At 39.7% G+C, this 22413-nt stretch overlaps 1 protein-coding gene across 7 annotated transcripts in view; it reads left to right on the top strand.

Annotated features, from left to right (window-relative positions):
* The window catches only part of add3a (adducin 3 (gamma) a), a 133265-nt gene that overhangs the window by 90169 nt on the left and 20683 nt on the right, over nt 1–22413 (top strand). For all 7 annotated transcript variants that reach the window (XM_079807136.1, XM_079807139.1, XM_079807134.1 and 4 more), the window contains 4 exons: nt 5159–5381; nt 16474–16612; nt 18318–18469; nt 18933–19013. In XM_079807136.1, coding sequence (XP_079663262.1) covers nt 5187–5381; nt 16474–16612; nt 18318–18469; nt 18933–19013 — 567 coding nt within the window. In that variant the 5' untranslated portion in view covers nt 5159–5186. The remainder of the gene's footprint in view (nt 1–5158; nt 5382–16473; nt 16613–18317; nt 18470–18932; nt 19014–22413) is intronic.

The following is a 22413-nucleotide window of genomic DNA, read 5'->3' as shown; positions in this document are numbered from 1 at the left end:
GTGCGTCGTCGACATCACACCCGTGTTTACCTCGATTTCCAGTTTTTTGCAGAAACCATGGAAACACCAAAGACGCTTGAATACCGGTATATGTGTTTTATTAGACATGTGAGCAACTGTTTGGATACTAGGGCTGTCAACGAATATTCTAAATTCGAATATATATTCGAATAGTAAAAAAAAAAAACGAATTTCGAAGGTGAAAATTAATATTCGAATAAAACATTTTGGAAAAAAAACGCCCGCGGTAGTAGAGGCGTGGCTGTCTGGTTTGCGAGTGGGCGCTAGCGCGAGCCCCCGCTGACTGCGCGCGCTCCTCCCCAAACCGACGAGGCGTTTATACTAGACGCGCTCGCCGTTGTGCTATTCTTTGAAACGACAGAGGGCGACTCTGAGTAATTGTTCTATAAACCATCAGGAAAAAGCGTTGAGAAGAAGTGGGCTAATGTACACAGGTGACGATATTTATTTTAGTACACTTCACCGAAAAACCACACTACAAAAGAATCATGTAAAACAGATCAAAATAAACCTTGATATTACTTGTGACTGCACGCTTTATGTATGTAGAACTGGACCACCCTTACTTTGCATCGCCCGCCACAAGCTCTTTGTCGACATTACGTGCCATAACGGAGAAATTAATTTTTTTCATAAGGACATTGAGACCAATCATTGTCGTGGATGGGGCAGGCTTCAGGGAGTTCTGTCAAGCAATGGAACCGAGGTACTGACTGAATAGATATTGCATGAATACAGGATAAATGCACTGCTTCCACTGGTTTGATTATTTGCCGTTTCATGTCAAGGAAAAGTTCCATGTTTACCACAGCAGCTCGCTCGGAGCGTTCAATATGCTGTAAAACTTCAATTAATATTTGTTTCAATCACTGAATGAAGCCTGCTATATTTGGGACAAGAGTCGCAACCTTAAATTGCTTGCACAAAACTCTTGATCAGCTCTCAAAATGTGTTTGTTCATTTAAACCGTTATGCGCAGAGAGGGTGAGGGCGAGAGAGAGTGAGGTCCGCGGTCTTGGCCATTAGTTGATTTACTTGTTTTTGTTTAGGTAATACGTTGTCAAATTTGTTTAAACTTAAATAGAATACCTATACAAGTAGTTATGTCTCTTTGTATTAATTTGTCCTGTTTTTGACGTAATGCGCGTCATTGACAAAATGCGCAACCAGATGTTTTTTAGAGGGAATATTCGAACGTCATTTTTGAGCAATTTTGACAGCCCTATTGGATACATTCATCGACAGAAAACAAATCATTATACATCTCAACACAGTTAGTCTTATTTTTTAAATCGTTTTCTTGATTTACCGCATGTAACATGTTTTACCATGCCTAATATCGATCTAGCTTACTGCAGTGTGCAAAAAGTGTGTCATAGTAGCCGCTGAGTGAACGCACAGAGTAGCATTATAACATAACTTTCAACACACTCAAGTGTATCTAATATGATAAAACAGTGCTGCGTTACCCCACATACACATGAGCGGAAGAAGCGGAAGCCCTCAAAATCCAGGCTTCATTAAACTACGCCTTTTGTTTAGAATAAGCGACCTCTAGAGGCAAAAAATTACACAATGTGCCTTTAATAAATCAGGCCAAAAAATGTATTGGCCCGGTAACAATAACATTAAAAATGAACATATGTGACCCTGGACCACAAAACCAGTCATAAGGGATTTATACATCATCTGAAATCTTAAATGTGTATGGTTTGTTAGGATCGGACAATATTTGGCTGAGATACAACTATTTGAAAATCTGGAATCTGAGGGTGCAAAAAAATCGAAATATTGAGAAAATTGCCTTTATAACAAATAAAGTCCTTAGCGATGCATATTACTAATAATAATAGATTTGATATATTTACGGTAGGAAATTTGCAAAATATCTTCATGGAACATGATCATGATTTTTGGCATAAAAGAAAAATTTATAATTTTGACCCATACAATGTATTGGCTATTTCCACAAATATACCCATGCGACTTATGACTGGTTTTGTGGTCCAGGGTCACATATATCAGCCGATATGTCATGCATCCCTAATTATTTGTGTTAAAAAAGTTGTGCTTCTTAAGTGTCTTTACTGTCACTTTTAGTTGAATGCATCCTTCTTGAATAAGTGTTTATTTCTTAAAAAAAAAAAAAAAAAACGTAATAACTGCTTTAACTCCTTAAGCTTCATGAGCACGTGCACGGGTTGAAGCGCTATTTTTTTTGAGGTTTGTAATGTTTGTTAATAGATTTAACGTGATTTAACTGTGATTTTTTTTTTTTTTTTTTTTTTTTTCACTTTTATTTTTATAGAAATAATCAACAATTGTTAATTATTATCAAGGTAGTCATACCGTGTTTGAAACAACATGAGGTTGAGTAAACGGAGTAAAATGTTCATTTTTGGGTCTTGAAGGGACAAATAACTGTGGTTATTGTCTCGTAATATCCACACACCTGCTGTTGTTGTCATTGTTTAGAGTTGTTTCGTGGTTCTGCCTTTCAGGCTTGGCAGCCTTCGTGTTGTTTCTGTTTCTGGGTGGGTATGTGTCGTCATCTGTCAGCACACAACAGTTGTAGCCAATGCTCGCTAGGTTTGATCATTGCATCATATGTGTGTGTGCGCAAATGTGTTGTTATGACAGCATAATAAACTTAAGCGGCGTCCCCTTAAGCTCCCCTCTTCCTGTTAGTCAGATGTGCTCAGATCTATTGTAGAGGTTGTATTTGTTTATGCTTGTGTGTTTATTTGGCTTTTTAACCTAGAATGCAACAACTCCTAATCAGGTTAATAGGGCTATTTGAAGTCTTGCACATGTGTGTGTGTAGAGCACGTACCTACAAATGTGTGGTGTAGTATTGCTTCCTGTTGGCTTGGGCTCTTTTATTTAGCCCACCCTGTGCATGTGTGTGTGTGTGTGTTTCTGGCAGAGTTGTGTGTCTCTAATCTGAACCATCTTTCCAAGTGCCATTTGACCTGAATGAGCAGCTTAGCAACGTACAGCAGAGAAAAGAAAACCCACCCGCCCCCTCCAGAATGAGTTGGAGAAGGGAGTGAGTGTGAAAACCCAGAGAAGTACAGGTGAAAGCTTTTTACTGGGAAAATGCCTGACACAGTCTGGCACAACAGCAGAAGTGATTTGAAAACAGTCCCAGCTGTATCTGATCTGATTTCAGTATTAAAGGCATAGTTCCCCCAAAAATGAAGATCTTTATGATGAAATATGAGAGCTTTCTGTCCCTCCGTTGACAGCTAAGCAACTACCACTTTGACGCTTCAAAAAGTTCACAAAAAGATTGTTAAACGCCAAGAAGTATTAAACTATATATTGTACTATATGTACTAGGGCTGGGTAAAAAATATTGATTTCTTAAATCCCAAGAATCGATTAGTCTATCCTGTTTTCAGTTCATGAATGAACAGAACATTGCACGCCTCCCATCCAATAAATCGCAATAAGCTTTGTGCTTTGATGCATTTTGATATGAAACAAAGTCTCAGATTTCAAATGATGTCCATTTTATTACCACATTTTAAAAATAAATACAGTTTTGGCGCTGTTAAATGTGGCGCAGAACACGTGAACTGATCATATCTGCTTTAATACCAGTTACAGCACAAAAGAAGCATGTACATCTTAAGGTATGTTAAAACATAAAGTAACCTACAACTTATCTGTATCATGTCACATGTCACATCGCTCAATCAGTGTTCAAAATCATTTTCATACATGAGACGCGCTTTCAAACCCTGACACGCAAGTGGTTGCCGCGGACGCAGATAGATTAGGTCAGTTCTCTTGCGCGGCTGCTTCACTAGCATCGTCTGCATCGGGAGTTAACGCAGTTTGAGCAGCGGCTCGCATTGATAAGGCTCCGGGTTTGTGTCTGTTACAGACAATCCACCCTCCTCCACTTCAGGTGAAGGTAGGAGAAATGACCGCTCTGTTGCAAAGCTGGCGTCACTCCAGTCATTCTCCATCTTTGCGACTCGCGAGTCTGACAGCTGTCAATCAATCCGTCCCTGCGGGTCTCAGGTGCACGCCCTCCGCTCAGCCCCGCCCTCGGTTTGTCCCCTCTGTGTCCGCCGGGCTCTGCCCACTTTTCCAGCATTTTTTGAAAATTGCCAGTGGGTGGAGTTAAGCTCTGAGCAGGGGTTTAGTTACCCTTTAAGAGTTTGTATACAAATCAGTTCATAGTAATGTAGTACTAACTGACATGTACTGTATCTGATATATATCCAAAATAATAAATATTAAATCAAAATCGGAATAGAATCGAATCAAAAGCTTGTTCATAGAAATCGAATCATGAAATTAGTGTCAATAGCCCTAATATACACCTATAACTCATCGCATATTCATGCTTCAAATCATGCTGCTTGTTCTGGAGAGGTGTGCTATAACTTTTCTAATCAATCAAACATACTTTTTTTCAGGCGTCTTTGATGAATAGAAAGTTCAGAAGAACAGCATTTATTTGAAATGATTGTTTTGTAACATTATTAATGTCTTTACTGTCACTTTTGAACAATTGAATGCATCCTTGCTGAATAAAAGGATCAATAAAAGTATTTACCAACCCCAAACTTTGGGTAGTGTACCATCTGGAGAAATAAATTTTTAATACTCTACAGCTTTACTCACACAACAGAGAGGAACCCAAATGGCTGGGACAACTGTGTGTGTGCGAAAATCAGCCCTAACTAAACCTGATAGTGTTATAGGATAGTGCTGCCCTCCTGTTGGTTGACCTGACGCCACCCTTCACTGTTGGCGGGACAGCCACTCTCTTCTTTTTGTCGAGAGTGAACAAAGAACAAGGTCCATTGTGAATAGTGATACTCTCAGCAAGCGAGTTCAGCTAATGTGTGGTTGCCTGTTTTTTGATTGTATTGATTGGTGGACATATGTGCGCGTTTGTGTGGGATGATGGTCATTATTGGTCGAGACTGTTTTGCCTGTCAAATGAAGTGCACAGACTTCCTCTCACAGGTTTTTTCATTCAGTGAATGCACAATGTATTTTGTGTTTACTAGGGATGTGCAAAAAAGAAAAAGGATTTATACATTTTTATGACTAATTGGTCTGGGTAATTAATTCCACACATACTCAAGCTGAATCTTACTCTCTTTCTCTCCAGGTGAAAACAGCAGGAAAATACAGTAGAGATGAGTGGCGAGTCGAGACAGGAGGTGGTGACAACCCCTCCACCCCCCAGCGTGGGGAAACGTGAGGGCTACTTTGACCGCATCAATGAAAATGACCCGGAGTACCTGCGCGCACGCAACATGTCACCTGACCTACGACAAGACTTCAACATGATGGAGCAGAAGAAGAGAGTCACTCAGATACTACAGAGTCCAGTAAGAAAACACAAACGCTCATTTTTCATGTATACAATTTACACAAATTCCCATGATCGATCGTCGTTTAAATGAACGATCAATTAATCGTTAGCCTTAATACTGCAATATGCGTCTACTGCAGTGGCTTATAGCCGACTGCATCAATGAATGAATGAGAAGGGTTTTTTATCTGAATAAAGGACTAGTAGGATTGTAAAATGAGTCGATGTGATTGATCATTTAATTAAATTACTTATTTAATAATCAAATATAACCTCTAATACAATGTGTAACTAACGCCGCCTCAGATGCATGCTGGTCAGAAATATGTGGATGTGCTCTTCTTGGAACAACGCGCTAAAAATGGCAACTAAACCCAATGAATTCACAATAGTTTATTAAAGTAGTGTTCTCTTTATAATGTACGGTCCCAATCATAGTTATTATTATTGTGAACATATTGTCTACACTGAAACTCTTTGCTAGCACGTTATTTAGCTCAAAGAAACGCATCTGATTAATTGTATACTAAATAAACATATTACAAATGACCTCTGCACAAAATGATGCGAATATGCTCTTCCAGGAATCCAGCCAACGCCATGAAACAGGCAATTAACCAAAAATAATTCACAAAGTTTTATTACAATATTGTTCTCTTTATTATGTTATTTAATATGTCAGTCCCAATCATAGTCATTATTAGTTGTGATTGCTGTTTGAGCTGCATGCCCTGAAGCTGAAGATGGTCACCGGCACGCTTTATACCGTGTTAATTCTTAACCAAAAATACATCTGATTTATCTAATATACATTCCATATGCGATAAATCAGATATAGATAGGCTATCAAATTTGGCTGATAAATTACCTCCAAAAGATTGTTAAATGAGAAGGCATCAAATAGACATTACAAAAAGCAGCTTTAGAAAGAATATATATTCAACATAAGATTTATTACACAAACTTTTAGGCTTCAATGTCCATGAGGGGGAGTAAATGATGCCAGCATTTTCATTTTTGGGTGAACTATACATTTAATTGTCTATAACTATACCTTTAAAGCTACACTGTGTGATATTTTCCCCCATCTAGCGGTTAAAAGGTATATGACCATCCAGTGAATAATAGTTTCTCTTCCTCTCAATTCCGATTTCGTTTTAACTCCTACGGTGGCCGATTTAGTCCAAGATTAATATGGCTTCCAGTTCGACCTCGTCCACATTCGACACGGTGCCATCGAGTGTTAAAACGTGAAAGGCAAAGCTTGAATTTACGGGTATGTCCCTCTTTGGCTGATGTACTTTCAAGATGGAGGGGCAACATGGCGACCCGCATTCGAACCCATTACAGTATGTATTTTCAATGGCATATTATAAACTTACGAGAATACTTTATTACTTGAAAGAAGTAAATATGCATTAATGAGCACATATATTTTTGAAAGAACTAAGTGTTTTTAGCTAAGAATAAACTAAAAAAGTGTAGCTTTAATCATTGATTCACCCGATTGATTCGCTCAACGCGGATTCATTCAGAAATGTAACCCCGCTGTGTGTTGCTCAGAGGCGCACAACAGTCCTGCTCTGCTTTATAGGTAATATTTTTTGTTGGCAAAATTGAGCAAAATTAGACAATATTGTGTCTAAAATATAACACACTATTAATGTAATATTTATTGATTTTAGACAACAGTTTAATATCACATTTGCACTAGTGCAATTTGGGACAAATGTTAGTAAACTCTGGGATATTTTTTTTTCACAAGAAAATACTATTTCAGGTAAATTCATGTTTATTTCACTCGCTTACCTGCCTTTTTTTTTATTATTATTTGTGAAATTTACTAGCAGTTTCAGTGCTCACCAAAAAAACACATTGTTAAAACGAGTGTTTTGGTCTTGTACTGTACAGGGATGTTTTTCCACTTTTCTACTAATTTAATCGGCAAGAATGTGCTTTTCATGTAAAAGTGTTTACATATAGATTTTACAGGTCGTCTCGAGCCATGTGGTTTTGAATAAATTCCATGCCACCATGAAGTTTACATTCAAAACTTGGCATGAACTTCTAAAGTTAGTTTTGAACCCAGCTGCTTGCACCTTACACTGCCTCTCTGTTCACAATGAAAGATTTATGGTTTATTCTTGTCAGATGAGTAGGTATGTCAGCAAGTTAATTGTGCATTCGGTGTGATGTTTTGAGTTACAGCTCAATCGTACACACAAAACCACAGCTTTACCATAAAACCCATCTGGAGGACCACACCCTATTACACGCACACCGCCGACATCCACATCTTGCATATAAACACAATCCAGCCAGCGAAGCACAGCCCAGCGCCTCTGACCTACAGTAGAGAGAGATTATAGCGAACGCACACAAGATTACAGTTAACACACACTGCAGAGATTACAGTGAACATACTGCACAGATTACACCCCTGCAGACATTCCAGTAAACACATACTGTGTTTAAAGTAATGTTCTGGGTTCAATACAAGTTAAGCTGCATGGACGACATCTGTCACATGCTGTCAATTAACACCGCAAATAATACTGACTCGTCCCTCACTTCGTAAAAGAATCCTGAAAAAAAGGTATCGCTGTTTCCACAAAAACATTAAGTGTTTTCAACACTGTGTTTACGTGAATACTCCACGCGATGGCCGTTTTGATGTTATGTTATGTGTGTTCGACCATTCAAGTGCAATAAGACGTGAAAGAGAATTCAATTTGTAACCTCATGCTTAGAGACGCGGCTTTCCGCGAGGTTTTGGTCCGTCCTTGTGGCGTGGTGCGGTCGGTATAAACGGCAGGATTTATTAGAGTGGATGCGATCAGCTCCGGTGGCCGTATCGGAGCTGTAATGTGGGTTACACACTACAGCCTCACGTGCGAGCATTACCTTGGGTGTTACCGCCGTAAACTAATGTTTTTTTCCACCACAGCCATTCATGCTGCATGCTTATTGGCTGATGTTGATGAGATTAATCCCTTAGGTATCGAAATTTGGTATCGAACGACAAGACATTTTACGATTCTCGATAGTATTGATACCCAGCCCTGTTAATAACACTTTATAACATAGAGCAAGTCCCAAATTCGCGATCGCCTTCTGAGAGAGGCAGGTTTCTGTGCACGCACTTTGTGCCAGTCAGCACGAGCACCGAGTTCCTTTTCAGGATATGTTGCGCTTATAACTTTTTTAACATCAAGGACGTCCCGCTCTTTATATTCTCATTCATGCATTTCATCACTCTGAAGTGTCAACTAGGGATGGGCATTTTCCCAAAATATTGTATTTGAATATTTGGACTAAAAAAAACCCCGAATATTTGTTAATTTAAATAACATCTTTCTCATTTTCTCCAATAACGTCTTTTTTCATCAAGATTTTGTCACCATTTCTGAACAAGCTTACGATTAGGCAATAAACACAACAAGCTTATGTCACATCTTAAGGTTTTTTCAGTTCAGTTTCAGTTCAAAACATTAAACAATCAGTATGTTTACATGGGCAACAATACTCTGATATTAATCTGATTAAGACCATACTCTGATTAAGAAACTACCATGTAAACAGCGATTTCTAATTACCTTAATCCGGTTAAAGCCATACTCGAATTAAACAAAAATCGAATTAAGACATGTGGAATATGCCTATTTTAGTCGCATTATCTAAGTGCATTGTAGACATGTACACACCTTAATCTAACTATTAACGTCGTGTAGGAGTTTTCGCCGCATTTTGTGACAGGACACACACACCAGGCACACACACCAGGCAAGTGTAGAGGGGAGGGCTATAAAGTGCCCCTCTAAACAATCATCAATAATATTGTGACAAATAAAACAGAATTTGAATTATAATTAATATAACCGCACGTACAAAACAGTAACAATGCGCTCAAATTCCCGTTTATCTTTTACGTATCTTTTAGTCTCAAATGTCGTTGCCATGACGTGTTGCTATGGTGGGTGACTGCTTGTCTTGCTTGACTGCTCACTCGGACACGGCCTCCTCTATATTTTTTTTCTTTGTGTTGTAATAATTCTGCTCATTGTAAAAGTAAAATACAATAATTTTGTATCTGTAATCCCAGATTCATAATTGTCTGCTTACAACAGCGGTCGGGAACCTCTGGGCTTGCGAGCCATAACTTATGTCATTCAGTGAATGCTTGTGGCTCGATGGCAGAAAAAAAACAATCCAAACAATCACGATTTTGAAACCTTTATTTTCATCATTAATCAAAACTATTATTCGAAATGTAGGCTGTCAAGAAGGAGGCAAGATGGGCAGTGTCTCTTAAAAAAAATTGAAAGACACAATATATAATATTACCAAAAAAAAAAAAAAAAAAAAAAAAAAAAAAAAAAAAAAAAAAAAAAAATATATATATATATATATATATATATATATATATATATATATATATATATATATATATATATATATATATATATATATATATATATCATTAAAAAAGTATAAATATCACTCGTTTTTATTAAGTCACACTGTCCAACAGCGACACCCGCAGGTAAAGTTACAGCGGGTTGCCTGAGCCCATTGATTTGAACACACCCACGAAAGTCGCGCTATGATTGGACGCCGGACAGCGTAGCGTGGCATGGGGACGTAATGACGTACCATTAATCGAACTATGGTTTGTAACATGTAAAACGGGAACATGAACGTAATATTCTAAAAGCAACTCATGTAAACACCTTAATCAGAATATTGTCTTATTCAGAGTAAGGTCAATAATTAGATTACTGCTGTCCATGTAAACGTAGTCAATGTGTGTATACAAAAATATATAGGCCTAAAGAACAAAAGAATTATAAGCTCAAGCAGCGTGAGTGGAAAAAAACGCTAATAAAGCAGACTGTGGTAGTTATCGTGCAGAACGTATGTATACACTCGAGTCTCTCACAGGGTACAGCTGTGCTTACCTGCACTCGCGAATATAACAAAATCTCTAATGATAGATTTTATATTTGATTTTATACTGCGGTAACGATACATATCGACAGACTGCCCAGCCCTTGTATCTATATGCATTTTTAGACTTGCAAACTTTTTAGTCTTGAAGAATTTGTTTGTAGCATCAGTAAGCATATGTTTTAAAACCACAAACCAATCATTAATCACTTACTTTTTGTGTTTGACTTATTGAAGATCTTTGGGGTTTCTTGTAGGATTGTAATAACTATCATTTCCAGCTATTATTGTAAGTTTGCTTTTGTAAATGTGTAATAATTTTAATATAACAATTTTAAAATAAATATTAAACATTAAACTATACAATTAAAATAAATGTTCAAGTTTTAATTATAAAATTAAAATTAAAAATGTAAATATAAATTTAAAACACAATGTACAATATATAGTTTTTTTTTGTGGTGGAAAGGAGAAATCTGAACTTCTGCAACATCCTAGAGCAGATCTGCAAGGTTGAGCGCTTTAGCGTCAGAATTGTGAAAGTATCACTCTGTAATTGTGATTAAAGACAGAGGCGGTGTGACAGCAGGGTTAATTACGGCATCTCCTGCTGGGCTTTATGAGCAGCAGCTGTCCGAGCACGTGTTTCTGAGACACACTGTATACTATTCTCACTCATCCTTCACTCTGTATGGAGACGAGCCAGGCAGGGTAGGCAGCAGGTGTATCGGCACACAGGACTGTGTGTTTACGTCTGCGCTATCAGAGCTGATTCAACAAGCCTCTCTTTCATCTCTCTCTCTCTCTCTGGAGCATCAGGGTTTCCATGTTTGTGCGTGTGGAAGAGAGCTGCTTAAATTACACGTCTGTCCGTAGACTGTGTTTAAGGTCAGACTATTATAGGCAGGGCGGAGTTTGCTATGCTTAGACCTCATCTGTGCTGTCACGACCAAAACAAATGAAGACATCTCAATGTTGACGCAAGCCACTCTGGAAACTGAGGAAAAATAGCGGTTTGCTCTGACGGAGCTTCTCTGATATTTGCTTAGGAGGTTAAACAACATGTTAATGTTATTAAACTGTAATGGCAAAATTGAATTTGTCTTGAATTTCCTCCCTTGGGTTATTTTTAGTTCCCCAACTCCCCTCTGTTTCCATTTTCAGCATTAAAGCATGCCATTCCCAGAGTCGTAGCTGTTTTCCAAGAGCGCTGTGGTTTGGGTTGGTCTCAGGACCCTCACGTTTGAGAGGATTTCATGCTGAGAGGCAGGCGGGATCGTTCATACCCTGTCCCGGGCGTCTAGTTCTCATTCAAGCACAATTTAATACTCGCACAGGGAATTAGAGCCCAGGATATCTCCATCTCACCTTTGTACTTCAGCTCCATTTAGCCAGTTTTGGCACAGGCCATTGTGTTTGAACAGCGGCCCATGTACTCTTAGAGTGAGGTGAATGGGTTACTAAAACAATTTCACCTTGTCTGATCAGACAGCACATCAAAACTGACTCTGGCCCACATTAACAATGTCTTAAAGGAACTGTATGTAAGAAATGTATTTCAGTTAATAATAAAATCGCCCTGATATGTCACTAGACATTAAGAAATCATGTTAATTTCAAATATTTATATCACTGACAACAGTAGTCCAGCCAGGACATTGTCATTTAAAAGTGAAGTTGCAGCCCTCAACTGATGTTGATGTTGATGCCTGAAGCGCCACCCTCCACTAGGGATGGGCATTTCAAGCAAAAATGATATTCGAAAATCGCTGGGAATTATTCGATTTTTATTCGAAAATCGCAACTCCTCCCCCGCATGCACGCATGTACGCATGTATAGGCTACACACATAAACAGAGAGAGAGACCATTCACACTCTCAATCTGTAGGATAACAAACTGTTTAATTCATTAGGGAATAGGCTATATCAACTCAAGCCATATTATTGTAACATGATGAAACATATGACTGTAATGTGACATCGCCACAAGTTACCTGATAAAGGCCACAAGTCTACAGCGTGCGCGTGAGACGATGTGTTATTCTTCTGTTGTCTCAGGGCGTTTTTACTCTGGCATTTTGGTTCGGAATGGGGCACGGTTAGCATGAAAAATTGCTAATGTGAAAGCTTACCTACAGAGCTTGGTGTGCACTGAGGTACCGAACCCGAGAACACACAACCGGAGTTCGGTTGCTCTCGGAGCTGAGCCGTGATTCACGTGAATGTGCAAACAACACTCGGGTACGTGCGCACTTGTTGTGGAAGAAAGTAACCAGCGCATGCGTTTTAGCCGATTACAATGTCATTAGTTCAATAACATACACGTAAGAGATGATAGTGTTGATGATTTAGCGGAGATACGATCGCGAGAGCGAGCCTGAAGTGTATTCGCGCATAGAGTGCAATCAGGGCAGCAAATGAATGGCAATTCACCGTCTCCTCAAAAGAGTCTGTTTGCAAGCAGCAAAGCCGCCTTCAAGCGACACACATACGGTAAACCCAAGTGTCGTTTACTCAGCTGCACATAATAGCACCAAATTAATTGAAAAAAGCCCAATATATTGACCCGCATTCTGTTTTCTATCACGCCCGTGCACGTTTGTGATGACGTAAGATGAACGCAAACGCACCAGGGTTCAAGTTGAGTGTGAAACCAGACCAACACTGCGGAGGCGGAGGGAACAATCAGACTCGGAACGCAGCAAACAAAACACCCTGAGAGCGGACTGGCAGCTTTAGGAGCGTTACTGGCAGCTTTAGGTGCGTTATTGGCAGCGCCTCTGGTTACATGAACGCGTCAGCACCACATCAGCACCGACAACATGGGGATTTTTTTTGGACGATAATCGCACATACTATTCGATATTCTATAATTAAATAACTAATCGAATATTCGAAAATCGCGACCCATCCCTACCCTCCACCTATCTACCAATCACGAAGTCAGTAGTGTTTCGGCATCCGGGTTGCCAGCTCTGCTCTAGTTACCACAGCTGCAGCTACAAACTTTTTGGATAAAAAATAAAACTTTACGAAACCTAAAAGACCTCGTTATGAATCATAAAAACGTTGTGACAATGAAAAAAAAAGAACTTGCTGTGTAGGACTCGTCACTTGCCATTGGAAGCTCCTTGTAGCAGCCTTGAGTCAGGGGGAGGGGGAGAGGGGTTGCACTGCTCTACAGTAATTTGAAAGTGATTGCAGTACCGGTTTTGGCCACAATCTTACATACATTTCCTTTAAAGGCCAGATAATGCCCGTCTTCCACCATGACGGATACAGTTTTGTGGTTTGATATTAATGTAGTTGCTGTGTTTTGTATTATGAAGTTAGACCGCTTTGATCTGATGACAAGTGTGGGCATAATAGCCCATGTTTTTGTGATGGCGTAACTCTGTGCAAGCAAGTTTGGCTCCACGGTTTGTTTTGAAGGCGTGTTTGATTCCCACGGTTAATCTTTCATCATGCTGTTCACCTCTAAAGCACGTGGCTGAACGACAACTGCACACAGCTGAACTGATCCCAGAGTGCTCGTGTGCTCGCTCGCACCCAGTTAGTGTAGTTTACTTGTACCTGCTACAGACCGTGCGATTTCGGCAATCCTATAAGATCATTACAAATCAAACTGTACGACATGGATCTAATAAACTCGGGTACGACATGTATGTAGACTATTGAATCGTAGGCTATGACTAGTATAGAAGAATTAAAATGTCATCAGGATGCGCTAGTAGTAAACAAATAGAGCTTTGGCAATTCTGTTTTTTATGTGCACTGAAAAAAGGAGGAGGAAGCAAAAGAGGAGAATATGGGCGCGGACTTGACTAGGGAAAGAGGCCAACTTTGGTATGCCTAATTTTGCAAATGGAGCTCAAGGTAATCATTTTTAGTTTTAGCGCCAGGTCGCTTTGATCAATACGCCATTTCATGTTGAAGTTTTATTGGCTAGTCAGTAGATGAAGGTCCTTGCACCCAACACACTGTGAGATTATCATACTAAATATCTGACAATGCAATGCATGTCTTTGAGCCTCTCTCACTGAACGACGCATGACCACCATTTAGGAGCCAAAACCACATAAGTCGCCACAATTGTCATTTTTCGTCTGGGACATAATCGTACAATGTGTACCGGCATTAGACAAGCATCGCTATTACTATTGCTCATATTTAGTGCGGTCACATTAACTACATTTCTGCAAAATTTTCCAAGCAAAAACGTCTGTTGTCTTTTGTCAATAGTGAAGCGATTTTTGAAGCAGAGCTCACACAGAAGTCACTTTCAAACCAAGCAGATTTCTTCTGCAAAATCTGCGTGAGATTTTCCCAATCTCATGGATTCCTATTAAAATGACTGGATTTTGTTCCCCAAAATTCATAGAACAACAGCAAATGTGACCACACCTTTACAGTTAAAATGTTAACAAACCCCTAACCGTAGTTTTGGGCTGGTATTGTGGGCATTAATGGCATGAATTTATGTGGCTTCTTACTTTCCCTTTTGTTTCCTCAATGCATGCTTGATGAATTAGGCTCCCAAACAAAACAAACTTAAAGGCCAATGTAATTTGATTCCTGTGTAGTTTTTCACCATAGATTAGGTAATCAAGCCCCAGCAAACGGCACTGATGGACAAACCACATACATAAACTAACACATAAGAGTTTGGCTGGGATGGTCCGCACATGGATACACAAACACCAAGCTCACTTCCCTGTGGCTGCCTGCCGGATGTTGCTATGGAAATCAGACTGGAGGACCGTGCAGTACTTTTAACCCAATTTCTCCAGACCTGTGGTGCATGCAAGGATACCACTGTGGTGAGAAGTAAAAGTAATTTATGGAAAAGACAGACCAAACACGCAGTCCAGCCTGGAAGGAGAATCTGTAGATATGAAGCGGACTCTCCATTTTTGATTGCTGTTTCCCTGTAGTCTTGCACATAGAGACGTTGTCAATTTTGCACATTATTCTGCCCAAGAACAGCCCAATTGGACATGTGAAGCAACCATGTTGTTGTTTTTTTGGTGCTAGGAATTGTCTGAAATATTTGTTGCCACAATAATTGACTAGCAAGGGCGGAAATATTTGGCAGACTTTCTGTTGATCGATAAGTAATAAGTACTGGTTATTTTACACACAAGCACAAAGCAGAACAGTTCTGCTCATGGATATCTAGTTAACTATATCTAGTACAAAGTGCCCCAAACAAAGCTGAGTATCTCTCAAAGATTTGATGTCACTAACTTCAGAGCAAATCTAATGAGTGATTGATAGTTATTGCAATCCGGTACTATATTAACACAACTTTAAAAAGCCATTATTTATCCCAGTGCCTGCAATTTGCGTAAACCCAGTCAGTCAGATTAAAACAGCTGATTTTTAACCAATGCTCACCATTTTGTGTGCAAAATATAAGCATGCCTGCTAAGACTTGTTTACCGTTCTTATTCTGGTTTATGCATGTATGGTTTTGCATAGTGTTTGCATGTATTCTGCTTGCTTAGGACGTATCAGTGTAACAATCTCGCATACTGTACTGAAGGAAGTTTTACATGCATCAGCTCACATCCAGACACTTACTCACACCTGGTAATAAGACAAGTATTTGTGCAGTTGTACAGTAAGAATGAAGTCATCATAACTGAGGTGTTGTGTCAGGGAATTTCCTCTGTTATTACCCGCAGCATGCGAGCACTGCATCAGTGTCTGAGATTCATTCTTTTGTCTGAACCCTTTGATCATTCAGCCCGAGACTCTGAGCAGGTGTGCAGAATGACAGCACATCATACAGGAGAGCTTTATCACTGGTTTTAAAAGCCAGTCATCAACGATTTCCTTCCTTAAACATTGAAAATACATTTTCAAGATTCCAGTGGACATAACCAAAGACTTTAAGACAATGTGATGTTACTTTCATCCTTCACTGTCTTGTAGAGAACATCAGATCTCCTTCTGTTTGGTCACCTCTTGCGCTTCAGAGTGAGTCGAATAGGCCTCTAGGTTAATATACTTAACTCGGTGTCGAGATTCAAGTGGAAAAACTGTACATGGAGGTTTAAATGTGCAGGAGCGTGAGAGGATTACAGATGTGTGTTCATCTCTCATTACTGTGTTGTGTGTAAGACATCTCTAATCTCATGCTTGCTTTCTCCTTCAGGCATTTAAGGATGAGCTAGAGGGAATGATCCAGGAACAGATGAACAAGGGGAATAACCCAGCAGGACTGCTCGCTCTGCGGCAGATCGCAGACTTCTTCATGACCAGCTCCGTAGCCGGCTTCTCCACCTCACCCCTCAGTGAGTATCGGCATGGTGCATCTCCATTGCAACAGATTGCAACATTCCTCCAGTCCTCCAATGTCACAGACTGCCCCACTCCTCCACCTGTTCAGAGTCATACAGTTCCAATTAATTTTATGAAGCACATTTAAAAACAACCTTGGTTGTCCAAAGTTCTGTACATGCAAATGCAGTTACAAATGGTTAAAAGCACAAGAGAAAAGATGATAAATAATAGCTGTTCCCATAAACAAACATTGAAGGAAATACGACCAGGCAACTCAAGAAAGCCTTTGCATTCTTTTATCTTACTTCTTCCTCCCTTATCACCCCATCCAGCTCTCCACACGTCTGTTTTCTCTCTGTGCTCTGCTATGCGGAACTAATCAGTGGAACTTCTGTGAACCCCTTTCAGTATTTACTGTACATTACTGAGTCAGAGCCTAAACGATCCATAGGTCTAGAGCATTTTCTAGACCATATCATGGATAACTGGATCTGATATTTATAAATAAGAGTTTAATGTACTGTGTGTACATAGTTCGAAAAGCAAAGCAAAGTTAGTGGCCGGTGAAGATGGTAGAAGAAAAGAGTAAACTTTATAGTTACTAAACAATGTGCATCTGATATGATAAAAACACCTCGTACATTTTTATTTGAATGGATTGTTATTGCCGCTTCCATAGACATCAGTGTGTGTTTTACAAGCTATACATGTATTGTTTTGCTAGTACTTCTGTGTATTTAAATGTCTGAAACCTAAAATAAACCTCTTGTGGTTGAAAACACTGAACCGTCTCTGGCTCAGCACGAAAGCACATTCGAATTTAGCAGTTGATGACTTGACGCACTGACCATTCTAATCACACTGTTGTGGATGTACGCGTCAAAGGGTTAACGGAGTACATGTGCCAGCCAGGTACCAAAACAAACTGAACATTATGCACTTGCACCAATGCGAATGTGTGAAATTTTAAATTCGCACATTATCAAATAATGATTGCATTTGTGACCGTTTTGGTTGCAGTCTAGAACCCTGATTCTGGAAAGTTTAGCTAAATGGCGTTCAAGAAAGAGTTCTGGAATGCAGTCAACTGGAGTTCAAGGATGTGTTCCCCAAACTTGTAATAACTGAAGGTCTAAATTGAGTTCCGGATTGTTTAGCCATCTGGGTGCCATCCTTCAAGGATGAGTTCTGTAATATACACTGCTTTAACTGTAGTCCTAAAAAAAGAGAGAGAGAGATTTATTGTAGATGTGAAGAGCATCTACGATATTTTTTTACACTATTATTGGATTTCCGTATTCTTCTTTGACCAGAATCCCTAAAGGTTCTAAATAAGCTTATCTAAAGAGTGTTTTTAGTTGTATAAATTGAGTCTTACTAAAACATCTTTATTAGATTTCAGGCTTATCAGTGTTTAATGGACACTTCTGAGGTGTTATCAGTTAATCAGGACACACTTAGAGTCTGAGTTTGATCAGTATCAAGGGTATCGATTTACACATCAGTTTGTTGTCCATATCCCCATGAGTGCAGTACTAAAATGTAAATTTCGAGTTGTGTGCTCTAATGGCTTCATTAATAAATATCTTGATACTTTGTTTTTCTTAATAGATGATTCAAACCTGTTAACACAAACAAACGAGAAAGAAGCACATAGCAATTTGCTTGTGCTGTGTTTTTTTTTATCTGTTCTTGAATTGTTCCCGGTTTTTTCAGGTTTGGGCATGGTGACCCCAATAAATGACATGTTCAGCATGGAGTCCAATACTATGGTGAAGGGAGAGAAACAGACCCGCTGCAAACTGGCCAGCCTCTACAGAATAGTGGATCTGTTCAGCTGGGCCCACTTCACAAGCTGTTACATTACAGTAAGCCATAGCTTTCCATATATCGGTACCAAAGATTACATATTATTGTTGACTTTGTGTCAGTATTTAAGAACAAGGATATGAAAGTGAATGACGTACATGGTATTATCCAGTGTTTTGCAATCCATTCCTGCAGGCAATAAACATTATACTTCCAATAATCAGACACTCCGTTTAATTCATTGAGCCAAGAAGCTCTATAATACTTCCATTCATTTCATGCCCAATAATGTCATATTATACTATTATTTTATTATTAAATTATACACGGCTACTTTTGAATACCGAGATGCTTTTTGTCATTATAATTTTGTGGCATCTCTGCTCATGCTGATGTGCTAAAAAAGGGAAATATCCAAATTTCGGAATATTTGGATGCCGTTTGGAACGGATTAAAAAACCTTGAGCTAACTTGATCAGAAGAAAAACACAGCTGCTTATTTATGTTTTTTACAACTTGTAGGTTCGTGTCAGTAAGGAGCAGGATCATATCCTCATCATCCCCAGAGGGCTGTCCTTCGCTGAGGCCTCTGCGTCCAATCTGGTAAACAAACTGTCTGTCTCACGTTATCACAGCACACACAGTCTGATAGCAGTTCTGGGAACGGCTTGATCATCACACCCACAGGGCTGCCGGGGTCACTTTGAGCAGTGACTTTAGCTCAAACTCACATTCCAGTAAGACTGAAAATAGATTTGATTCAGGCTTTTGTCGTTCTTACCTTCGGAATTCATTTATCAGTTACATATCATGTTTATTAAAGGATAAATGATTAATTAATCCTTCAGTTTTGATCAAATAGCTTCTAGGTTATATTTTATGCTGCTTTGGCATTTCCGTTTTCTTAGTGCTGCAACGGCCTGTTTAAATTGAGACATTAATATTGCCCAGAGCGTAATAATAGTTGAAATAATATGTAGTTTTCTTTGTGTTTGGGATTTAAGTCTGAAATGTACCGTGTACAGAAGGGAACGTGTTGGCAGACCTTGACTGAGCTCTCTGATATTTGCCAATGTTTGACATGCTTCATCAGCCGCTTATTTCTTTGAAATCTCAGAGTGGGTTTTGGATTCGTACTAGCCTGTGTGTTCATGTCAGTCGGAGGCTTTTAGTGCCTGTAGTTGTTCATGCTTATTATTTTGTAATCGTATTGTGGTGGTTCTTAATCCTGGTCCTGGAAAACCCCAGCACTGAACATTTTGGATATTTCCCTAAGTATACTCCAGTTTTGATGTTGAACGCACAGATTTTAAGGGTGCTTTCACACTAGCACTTTTGGTGCGCACCCGGGTTCGATTGACATCAGAGTTCGGTTTGTTTGGATGATGTGAATGTGGTCTTCCGAACTCGGATGTGCACCTGCAAACTGTTCATGTGAACTCCGGTACGGTTCGCTGCTGATGTGAACACAATCATACTAATCGCTAATTCTCTCCAGAAGTTGACAGATAAAAATGTCTTTGTACTTTAAACTAGAGTTGTGTGCATCTTTTAAAAGTAGGGCTGGCAATTTTGGAGAGGCTAGCAATAGCAGGCTAGCAGGTGCGCGGAGGATTGGAAATGCATATTTTGACAGGCAAGTAAGACATCGTAATATACACATCGGACCGAATGCAATGATTGGTCGAAATTTTTTTGGTCCTGTGACTTCCACAGAAGATATATGTACATTTAGACCAATTCTATTATCGTTTATTGTCAGGATGTGTAGAGAGCTTCAACCAGTATAACAAAAACTGTTTATAAAATAAATTGCCTACCCTATCTTGAACCCACACAAGTGTTCATAATGAACTTCCTGCCATAGTGCATCTGTTGTTGTGTCTCTAGTAGTTTTTTATCTCTTCCATTTATTTTTGACTGTGAATTGAAACAACGGTCTGGGACAGTGGTGCCGCCTTGTGAACCAACTAATTACTGCAAAAGTATTCAAGACGCTTTTGCAAGCTGAGCGTAAGCGGTATATGTGTGTTTAGAAAAATCAAGCTTTGTATGTGTAACCTACCCTTGTGTACACATAAAAACGAATTACCAACAAATTAATTGTTTTAGAACACATCCAAATAATGATATTGACTTGAGTAGTGGATGGTGAGTAAAAACTAGGACTGTGTGATTTATTGAAATCGTAATAAAATCGCAAAGTGGGTATGTGCAATTTCTAATAGAATTTCCTTTTTTTCCCATCCCATCTTAAAGTTTTTTCCACTCTGTACTAACTGGGATCACCCTGGAAGTTTGCTGAGGCTCCCTAGTGGGCCCCGGTCCCCTGGTTGAGAACCACTAGGCTAGAGTACTGTAAATCTAACTATGACCAATGCCATTAGATCAGAGGGCTGTCTATTACTGCCTGATTCACTGCCCAGAGTGCTGTCAATGCTTTGGCATTGTAAAGCCTTTTTACCATGCCAATAAAGCAATCTGAATTTGATTTGCTGAGATTTTGAAAGAGGAGTGACACGATTTGACCACGGACCTCATCTCTGTTCATTCAATGTTACATTTTTCAATCAATTTTCTGATACAGATTGTGTGTAAGGATTTTTTTTCCCCCATATCAAACAGGCCTAATAACTATTTCTAGAGTCACCACAGCTTGAGCCCTGATCTGGATTCATCATTTCAGATGACCAAACGATTTGTCTACATTTGTTCAGACTGGATCTGGAGTCAAATCAGATTCTCATGCTCAGTAACATAAAGGCCTGTACTCACCGGGACGAATATCGCACGCGCTTATCGCCAGCGTTTTTCGGCACGTCTTGAGTGTTCACACCCAAGCGATTTCCACTGCTGATGCGGCGAGTGAACGTGCACATTCAGTAGATGCGCTCCCGGTACACAATGTGGTGCTGCGGCACTTATGCTTCTGACACTCGCTTGTCACACAGAAGAAAAGGAAAGACAGTATTTACGTGCTTGCCAAAACCACAGATATATTATGTCTATGGCAAAACCATTCACACACTTTTTGCTAACTGGCAAGCAGCATTAGCAGTTCATCTTCTTCTTTGTCTACTTACTACTTCTTCGTCGTATCAATGTGTGCTCGGCAAGACCGATTTTGTGCTTGAGCGCAACCAAGTCGTGTTTTACTGTCACTTCAGCAGCTCCAGGCACGTGGACAAAAGCGCTGATCTCATTGGTCGGCCAGTTTTTTACGCGCCGCGTCAAAATAAAAAAACGAACCCGAGGCGGTTTTTTTTAAATGACGCTTTTACGCCTGGCGTTTTACGCGTCGGTGTGCACACTCACATTGGCGCCCATTGTTTAGTCACGAGGCGTTAAACGTCGGCGATAAACGCGCGCGGAAATCGTCCCGGTGTGAACAGGCCTTAAGTCAAACTGCCGTTATCTACCTTAACACATCTGGTTTAATGAGTCTTGACGTTAATGCTATAATTCCTTCTACATAGCACTGAGGTCTTTTACCACCACTGTAGCACAAAAGTGCACATATCAAGTATATATAAGCAGTTGCATCTGCATTCATGTTGTTTCTGGCCTTAGCTCTGCAACTCTTGAGTTAGTTGGTGACAAACAGATTGGAACCAGTTTTTGAGGTTTCACTTTTGAGTGTTTTTCTCTACCGCCGGCATAATAATGAGTTTTGACATGCTGCTCATGGTGCATGCTGTTTTGACAAATTCCTGCCTATCAGGTGATTTAATACTGGAATGAATTTGTGAAGCACATTTGTCCTCCTGCCTGCGGCATTTATGACTCTGTGAACCGAATTAAAGACGCCTGAAGTGAGCAGCGGCGGTTTCTGCATCTGACTTGCACTCTTGCGCTGGCTAATGCTGGTTTTAATGCTCCACTGTGCAGGATTGTGTTTGGGGTAGAGTTACGGCCACTGCCATGACAAACACATTTTTCACAGTCATGAAAAAACACACTCGGTCATTGTGCCGTTTCAGGACCGTGGCAGATTGCTTTGCTC

The sequence above is a fragment of the Gobio gobio genome (genome assembly GCF_949357685.1).
Source record: "Gobio gobio genome assembly, chromosome: 24".
In the NCBI taxonomy this organism is placed as follows: domain Eukaryota; kingdom Metazoa; phylum Chordata; class Actinopteri; order Cypriniformes; family Gobionidae; genus Gobio; species Gobio gobio.
This window is presented reverse-complemented; position numbering and strand designations above follow the sequence as displayed.